The sequence below is a fragment of the Psammomys obesus genome, unplaced genomic scaffold, assembly GCF_907164565.1.
Source record: "Psammomys obesus unplaced genomic scaffold, mPsaObe1.curated_primary_1811, whole genome shotgun sequence".
Classification (NCBI taxonomy): Eukaryota; Metazoa; Chordata; class Mammalia; order Rodentia; family Muridae; genus Psammomys; species Psammomys obesus.
In genome coordinates, this window is record NW_026586816.1 from 6,119,094 (window position 1) to 6,128,617 (window position 9,524).

The 9,524-nt window shown below is 44.1% G+C and overlaps 1 protein-coding gene across 1 annotated transcript in view; it reads right to left on the reverse strand.

Moving 5' to 3' along the window:
* Nucleotides 1-8,844, reverse strand: part of Dstn (destrin, actin depolymerizing factor) — a 35,578-nt gene extending 26,734 nt beyond the window's left edge. The window contains exon 1 of the mRNA XM_055602633.1: nt 8,794-8,844. Coding sequence (XP_055458608.1) covers nt 8,794-8,799 — 6 coding nt within the window. The 5' untranslated portion in view covers nt 8,800-8,844. The remainder of the gene's footprint in view (nt 1-8,793) is intronic.
* Between the last annotated feature and the right edge of the window lie 680 nt (nt 8,845-9,524).

The window sequence follows — 9,524 nt, forward strand, 5'->3', positions numbered from 1 at the left end:
CCTCCCATCCTCTTGCCCCTTTCTCCCACTCCCCTAAGAATCTGTGTTTTTAACCAGCCTTTGGTGTTACTAGTTGGGGACCCACACTGAAGAGAAAGAACCTACATCCAGCTGCAGCCTGAGCCCTTCTGGTTGTTTTTTTGTTTTTCTGCCCTGGACCATGCCCCCCATCCCCCATGAGATTTCTTTCTAGTGCAGACTGGAAGCTGCTCATTTAAGGACGCTGTCTGCGTGTGTTTCATCCTCCACAGTGCTACCAGTTCTGTCCAAACACAGGAATGTAATCCTACCGCTTACTTGCTTAAGATTTCCTATGTCTTCAGAATCTTGAGCAAGTCTTTCTGGCTCCTCTGCCACAAGCCTCACCCTTCTCCTTTTGGGTCTGCACAATAACTGTGTCCTTATCACCTGCCAGGCTGAAACCTTTGGCAGTTTTCCAGGGAATCAGTTTCATGTCTTTCCATAACCTTACACTTTACTCGCCTTTATAAGCATTCAAGTCACCTGGAGAATGCTTGGAAAAGGCTCCAATAAAACCAGCCATATCTGAGACCAGAGTCTGAGTGGTTTGTGCAGCTATGCCTATGCTAGAACAGTTATATTGACAACTACTGAAACCTAGTTCCCATGTGATACGATAATATTTGGAAGTCTGTCTTTAGAAGATAACCAGGTTGTGAAGTCAGAGCTTAACCCAAATGAGAGAAGACAGCAATCTGTGAGTAAAGAAATGATTCCCTTAGGCAGTGGTGGCTCACACCTTTAATCCCAGCATTTGGGAGGCAGAGGCAGGCAGATCTCTGAAATCGAGGCCAGCCTGGTCCTAGTCTACAGAGCAAGTTCCAGGACAGCCAGAGCTACACAGAGAAACCCTGTCTTGAAAAGTTTTAAAGAAGAAGGAAGAGGAGTAGGAGGAAAGAAAGAAGATTCCTCATCGGATACTGAATCAACTGCTCCCTTGGTGATTCCAAGGCCACAGAACCATGAGAAATCTCTGTTGTTAAACCACCCAGTTCATGGTATGTCAGTCTGTTGTATCAACTTGGCAAGATTACAACACAGAAGAACTCAGTGAACAGGAAACAAGTGTGTTCTGTTTGTCTCATTCAGAGTTTTAGGTAATGACTGAATATTGATTTCATTTGAAGCCACTCATATGAGTAAGAGGAAGAATAGATTACACAGTAGTGAGACCACAGAGAGAAAACTCCTTTGCTAGGGGGTCAGAACCCTATCAGAATCTAAGATAGAAAACTACTTTTACCTCTCTCCTATTCCCTTCTCATTTATATTTGTAGTCATTAACAATAATATTAATCATATGAGTAAAATGTGTGTTCTCACTAGGGAAGATTCGAACTGCAGGCAGAAGGCACTACAGGCACCTGTCCTCAGTGCCCTCAGAGTAAGCACTGGTGTGGATGCAGCCTCTGTCTCATATTGAGCCCCACCCTGTGTGTGTTTGATTTGCATCGGTGTTCTGATTAGTGGTTTTATGCTGGGTGTAAATGCTCTGCAGCTTGCCTTATGCAACTAATGATTGCCTTGGTGACCTTTCCTTATCATTACCTGTAACTGCTACAAGCATGACTGTTCACTTATTGAATCTTCCCCCACTGATAGCCATCCAGTTGGCTCCTGGTATACCATCATCACCAGCAGTGTTCAGTGACCAGGCTGTACTGTTCCTTGTATACGTTTCAGAAAGGGCCAAATAAGGAAAGCTAATGTTTGGTTTATGGCTAAACCTAAGTCCAAACTCTACAAAGTGTATGTGGAAGCAAGTGTGTAATTAGTGGTTTCCTTTTGCAGTATAAGACGACGACTTGGAGAGATGGTATTACGGGTGAGTGAATGTAGATTGCTTGTTATCTTTTTTAATGTTCCATAGTGCAAAGACTTCAAAGGCTAAGGATGTGGCTTAGTGGTAGGGCGCTTAACATTCATGAAACCCTGCATTCAATTCCTAGTATGTGAAAAAAATAGTGGTGTATGCCATTATTGAATCTTGGTTTGTGAAACATCCTTTACATATCAAAGAAGTACAGACAACTAATTCTGACTTGGTATATTGATTTGTTTTGCTGAGTATTTGCCCTTTCCCAGAGTCGCCTAATAATCTAAAAGTGGCTAGAACACCAGCTATCACTTTTATTTTCTTGGTGGAAAGAAGGAAGGAAGAAAAGAAAAGAAGGAAAAAAGATCTCTTTTTTTCTTTTTAAAGAAACTTCCCAGAATTTCTGGTTTTCTCACCTTCACCAGAATTTCATCAGTGAGATGTTGCCTGAGCCCTAGCCAGCAGTGTGCTCAGCTTAGAAACGGGTTTCACTAAGGCAGAAAGGAAAAATGGATGTTGGGGGATAAGTAGAAGTGGCTGCCACAGGTAGATACTATGTCAGCCTTAAGGAAGTCCTTAAATGCCCAAGACTCAAACTTCAGGGCACATGAGTCACAAGTTGACTAATCTGCTATTTTATTAACATGACAAAGTATTTGATGCAAAAAAAAAAAAAAAAAGGTAGAAGGAAGTTGTAGAAAATATGTTGGATGTTATTTATTGAGCACAAAGAGATGATAGGGAGGGAGGAGGCTAGAGACAGATAGACAGAGAACTAATTGGTAGTCCAGAAGATTGGCAGAACTACAGTTCTGGCGTCTCTTGATCTTTATGGGACAGTCAGTAAAAGTCACAAGGACACAAGAAACCAAAGTACATGGCTTGTTTGGTGACTCCCAACTTCATTACATTTTCTGGACAAATGCACATGGATATGGACCATCTCTTATCTCCTTAGCCCAGACAGCTTTGTTGAACTTGGTATCCATGCACACATCTGGGACCCCCATCTCCTTCACGGCAAATGTGGACATGTACTCGAGTGCCACAGGCACATGCTCCCTGATGCTCACTGACAGATGTGAGTGCTGATGTGTTCTCAAGTCTCCACCTCCTTGGTGGGCTAAACACCCCTTTTTATTTTTTCCTAATCACCCATCTTTGTGAGGCCATCTAAAATACCAGCAATAGGGGGGCTTCTGCCTGGCCCAAGTTGCAAAAGAAGGACACAAGGGATTGTCACTGCTGTGATTTTTATGAGAAACATTATTCCTCCCACTCTAGAGAGATTCATTTTTCCCAACTCTCAAAGCTTGTTTACAATCCCTAGATCAGTGGTTCTCAACCTGTGGGTTACAGCCCCTTAGGGAGGGGGTCAAATGACCTTTTGTCCCCTAAGACCATAAGAAAACAGATATCTCCATTACGATTCACAATAGTAGCAAAATTACAGTATTTATGATGTAGCAACAAAAATAGCTTTCCAGTTGGAAGTCACTGCAGTATGAGGCACTGTACTAAAGGATCACAGCGTCAGGAAGGCTGAGAATCACTGCCCTGAAGCCCAAGTGCTTGCTAGGATTTCAGGAAAATTGTCCTGAAAATGCCTCTGTAGGCCTGTACAGACAATCCCACAATTCCTAGACCAACATTGCTGTCAAGTTGTCCTGCTTATCAGTTTAAAAACCTCCCAGGGCTGGGGATGTAGCTCAGTTGGGAGAATGCTTGCCTATCATGCAGGAGGTCCTGTGGTTCGTCACCAGCAGCACATAAACAGGGCATGCTAAGGCACACCTGTAATCTTAGTTCTAGGGCGTTAGAGGCAGGAAGATCAGAAGTTCAAGACCATCCTTAGTTATATAGAGAGTCAGAGGCCAGCCTCGGCTACATGAGGATTAATAAATGAATGAGAGAAACAGAAACAAAACAACACTGACAGACCTTCATGGAGTATTAAAAGGTACAGTTGGTCTCAACAGTATGCACAGGACTGTAGTTTGTATCTGTGCAGCAGGGTATCTTGGGTTACAGGGAAGCATTTGTCTTTGTTTCCTTTTTTTTTTTTAAGCATGCTATGTTATTCTATAGTGTTCATCCAGGAGTTGCCTTTCTGAAGAAAGATAAACAGGAAATGTTCATAAAGGGACAAATAAAGAATTTTGACTATTTGGTTGCAGGATAAACTCTCCAAAATGCAGAAGAGGTCAAGGGTTGAGTACTATCGCAAATTATAAAGTCAAGGATAGGAAAGAAGGGAATAGAAATTTTGTAGAAAATTTTAACACATAAAAGCATAAATGCTTTCCTGAAAGCTCAGAAGTAATTTTAGGGAAAGCAGGACTATTTTATGTGGCAGACAACTGGTAGAGGAAAATTATATGACAAGTGGAGAAAAGAAAGGATTATCATAACAACAGGCTAGGCATGCTGAACTCTCTGGTGGAGATTCCGTTTTCCCTATCCCACTGTTCTTTGTTGGTCAAGCTTCCCACATTGGGACTACAGGTCAGGAATCCCTCAGAACCTGCAAAACACTCATCCTGGCTGCCACCCTGGATTTTTGCTTGGCTGCTGGGGTTAGCACCTGCAGGTGGGCTGCATTGGCCTGGAGCTTTCCTGCTACCTCTGAGGTCAGAGCCTGAGGCAGAGGAGGGCAGGAGAACTGGAAGTCATCTGGAGGGACAGAGCCTTCTATTTAAAGTGAGTGGTTGAGGCTAGACCGCAGTATTGGTGGCTTCCCAGCCTAGAACATCCCCGCCTGTCTTCCCAAGATGCAGCCCCATCTACCAAGCGTGGTAGGTGAAGATCCTAAGACACGTGGGATTCTCCTGGTCAAGAAAAAGGATGGAAAAGAAGTTCAGGCACTGTGATAGACAGCAAGCTACATAAATCCAAGCAGAAGCCAGTCATGAGCATCACACACATTCTCAGGGAGGCCAGAACAGCTGTAAGAAGTCAAAGACATCAGAAAGACCAACATGGCTATTCCCCCAAACAAAGAGGTGGGTGAAAAGATGAGGTCAAGGAGTTAACTTGGAAGATAGCAAAGAGGTAAAAGCATGCAAAGCATGAGAGAAGAACCAGCCAAAATCTGTGTAGAGGAATTCAGCATAGCAGCATGAGAAAGGGGAAAGCAAATGTTTCCTTCCCCCTTTGAGGAACCCGCTTTAAAAAACAGACTACTGCTTTTATTATTTCAGCATTTGTTTTGTGCTTAAAATGTGCCTGCTCTGTTTAGAGGCTGGAATGAGACAAGATTCCTTCCACCCCCGACTTTCAGTGTATTAAAGTTCAACAAATAACCACACCAGAAAGTACAGGTTTGTGGGTAGAAAATGCACCATTGATAAAACTGGGCTTGTGAGAGATGGGGGTGGCAAAGAGGTTCTCTTTAGTGACACTTAAATGCTACGGAGGACCACGCCATGGAAAGATCTTGTGGGAGGGGCCATCCTAGATGGAGCTAGAAGCTAGCTTGGCCTGTTCAAAAAGAAGGAAGAGAGTGGCTGGGGCCTGATGAGCCAGGGTAGGTAGACCCCAGTGAGGCCAAAAGGTGATCATACAGGGCTGTGTAGACCTGTTGAGGAAGTAGGATTAATAAAAAGTGCTGAGGTACAGCATCTGTGATAAACAACACATAATTCTATTTTGTTGTTGTTTCAAGACAGGGTTTCTCTGCGTAGCCTTGGCTATCCTGGAACTCACTCTGTAGACCAGGCTGACCTCGAACTCAGAGATCCACCTGCCTTTCCCTCCCAAGTGCTGGAATTAAAGGCGTGTGTCACCCAGCTATAATTATCTTTTTATATGGCTCTTTTTATACTCCTGTTTTAGTTAGCATGCAATGTAATTGGTAAATCACGGCATTTCCATACATATATTTTATGTACTTTGTTCCTATTTTTCTATCACCCTCCCTCATCTCCATTTTCTAAGCCTTGCTTGTCTCCTTTCTCTAAATTGTTTCCTCTCTGCTTTTACGTCACACATATATATAGGTATGAACATACACAGAGAATGTCTACATTCTGCATGTAAGAGAAAGCATGCATTATTTTATCTGCTCACATTATTATTTTCTATTGCATTGGATTGAACAACTTTCTCTTGTAGTGTCCAGCTATCTTTTGGATAGGATTTGGTAGTATGTGCTTGTTATCCCAGCACTCAGAAGACTGAGACAGGAGGATTGCAAGTTTCAGGCCAGCCTTGTAGCAACATCCTGTCTCAAAAATTAAAAACAAAACTATTTTTAACTACAAAAACAAGGATTCCTTGTGCTCAGTCTCTTACTAGCCACGGAGGAGCCTGAGTAGCCTAGTCTAATTTTTTTTAAAGGGCTGTTTTCATCTTCCTAGTATTCATTATTGCTAAATGTTTCCCCCATGAAAGAGATAAGCCAAGTGCTAAAAAGAAAAAGCTTGTAATTGGAGGCAAAACAAGGATCCTGTTTCTATTTCTAGTAGCATATATATCCTTTCAACACTTTCTGACTTTGACCTGGCAGATGTTTCCTGGAGTCCCAGTATGTGCCAGAACCACAAAAATGAGTAAGTCCTGAGCCCTCCACAAGGAGCTGACAGGAAGCAGCAGATCAAAGGCAAGAGAACTTGGGCACCGTTGGGACTTTTTAGATTCTAACCAGTGGGGCAGATCACATCTGGCAAATGTTACAACACCACCACCCAGCCAAATGTTACCAGGTCTTAAGGCAGCAAACCATCCACAAAGGGAAACCATAAAGGTGGTCCATGTGGCTTCTTTATATTGGCCAATGTGAATATAAGATATAAAAGAATAAAAAAAACAGCTGAAGGAAGGGCTCACTGAGAGATGGATGTTTGGAGAAAGAGCACAGATGTACACCTATCAAGAAATTAGACCTCACAGGCTAAGATACATGAATGTAGAAATGAATGGTGCTTGCTTGTGTGTGTGTTGATTTTCTCTGGTTTCCTTGATTTCCCATCTGGACATGGAAGGAGTGGTACCAAATAATGACTCAGTCAAGGAAATTCAGGTCTACCTAGCATGGAAACACAGTTATGGGCAAAGACACCTCTTCCAGGAACAGTCAGAGGGCGGAGCCTATACTGGAGCTTGAATGTTTAGTTCAGTGCCTGGGTCTTACTCTTATCACAAGGACATCAGTATTTTATCTCTGGACCCTTATCCCCTGAGTCTAGATGTCACGGGTTTTGGTCTTGGCTCTACCCTGCTAGCCCGCCTGTGATGATCTCTGGAAGCACCTCTCTAAGCCTGCTGGTCTTCAGCTGGGAGGTCTTAATGATATCAAGCAACCTTTCAGGCTATAGGAATCGATGCTGGCCCTCTCTGAAACAGTGGTGTCCAACCTTCCTAACGCTGCCACCCATTAATACCATTCTTCATGTTGTAGTGACCCCAACCATAAAGTTATTTTTGTTGCTACCTTATAATTAATTTTACTACTATTATGAATCATAATGTAAATATGTCTGTTTTCTGATGGTCTTCGGCAACCCCGGTGACAAAAGGTTTCACTACCCACAGGTTAAGAACCACTGCTACAGAGGGTTTATTGAGTACAGGTGTGGAACTCTGTGGAGGAGGTCACGTTTAGCTTACATGAGGCAGACCCTAGGCTCAGTCCCCAGAACCAAAATAATTACAACAAATATTTAAAAAAATTATCGAGAGCTTAACCCGGTCTTAATAATTCGTGGTTTTTGCTAGCCATTTGAAGACAGGCCGCTGACTTTTTGTTTATAGACAGACATAGTGGCAGTTGTTTGAATGGCTGTTTTTGTTTGTTTGTTTTTGTGGGTTTTTTTGTTTGTTTGTTTTGAGCCTAATGTTGCTTGAACTCACTGTAGCTGAGGATAAGCTTGATCTTGCATTTCGGATACTCTGCCTCCACCTGCCTGGTGCTGGAATTGCAGGCAAGGACTGTGCATGCAGGGCTGGGTCCTGAGACCCTGTGTTGTGCATGCTGTGCAAGCATTCTACCAGTGGAGCCTGAGCCAGAGCTCCAGTCCTTCCTTTAAAAAGTAAAAAATAGGGCTGGAACAAAAGGCCTCTGAAACGCTCTACCCTGCAGGGTATCAAAGCTGATGCTGAGACTTATGGGCAACCTTTGGGCAGAGTGCAGGGTATCTTATGAAAGAAGTGGGAAATAGTAAGACCTGGAGAGGACAGGAGCTTCACAAGGACCAACTATATCTGAGCACAGGGGTCTTTTCTGAGACTGATACTCCAATCAAGGTCTATGCATGGAGATAACCTAGAACCCCTGCTCAGATGTAGCCCATGGCAGCTCAGTGTCCAAGTGGGTTCCATACTAATGGGAACAGGGACTGTCTCTGACATGAACTGATTGGCCTGCTCTTTGATCACCTCCCCCTGAGGGGGGAGCAACCTTACCAGGACACAGAGGAGGACAATGCAGCCACTCCTAATGCGACCTGATAGACTAGGATCAGAAGGAAGGAGAGGAGGACCTCCCCTATCATTGGAGGGAGGGAGGTACAGGGGGCATACAAAGTGAATAAAGTGTAATTAATAAAAATTTAAAAAAAAATGAATGACACCTAAAAAAAAAAAAAATAGGGCTGGAAAGATAGCTGGCTCAGTGGTTAAGAGCACTGTCTATTCTTCCAGAGGTCCTGAGTTCAATTCCCAGCAACCACAAAGTGGCTCACAATCATCTATGCTAGAATCTGAGGCCCTCTTCAGATTTTATGTAAGTGCACTCATATGTAAAATAAAGTCTTTAAGAAAAATAGAAAAGAAAGCTGGGCATGGTGGCACACGCCTTTAATCCCAGCACTTGGGGGGCAGAGGCAGGCAGATCTCTGTGAGTTCCAGGCCACCCTGGTCTACAAAGCAAGTCTAGGACAGCCAGGACTACACAGAGAACCCTTGTCTCCAAAAGCCAAACCAAACCAACCAACCAAACAAACAAAATAATCACTTACCATCATTTATGGGGTTCCCTCAGCATGTGCCAAGGGCCCAAACGGCATTAACCTCACACATTTTCCTGACATGCAAATGAGGCCACGGGATGAGGCCAGTTTCCACAGGAGAGAGGTGCCTGGTGCGTGAAAGCAGGCCTGATCTCTCAGAGGTGAGCCCCTCCCGAGATCGGCCGGGCTGGAGGGGCGAGGAATCACTTGCTCATCTTGTTCCGGATCCTGTGGAAAAGTGACTCGCCTGCCCCTTGAGACAATGAGTCACTTCTTCCATGCCAACCTTTAAAGTTCCCTTCCTTGCCCAGGCGAGGAAAGAAGCTGACTGCAGGGCCAGAAGGATGCCCTGACAGCGAGCACCGGGTCTTTCGATGTTCAGAGGTGGATTCTCCAGGGAGAAGAGCGGTGCATGTACCCCACCAATGCATGGAGGAGTCTAGACTCACCGGTCCCTTCCCTTTTAAACCAGGCTAGGAAAGAAACGCCCGCCCGGAGAAGGTGCTGTGGGCACAGGTTTCATTTATGACTCATGGAAATTTCTAAAACGATAAGTACTGGCTCAGCAGGCTGACCTGAGAAGCACTCACTAAAGCAGATGCCATGGTTACAAAGAAAGAAGAGCATATTCAACAAATAAACTCTCTTCAACAAGTAAGGCTTTCAGGCTGTCAGAGGAAAAAGAGCCAAAGCTAGGCCTGGATACGCAGCCCTCCTGGCAGGCCAGCGTTCTGCTGGAT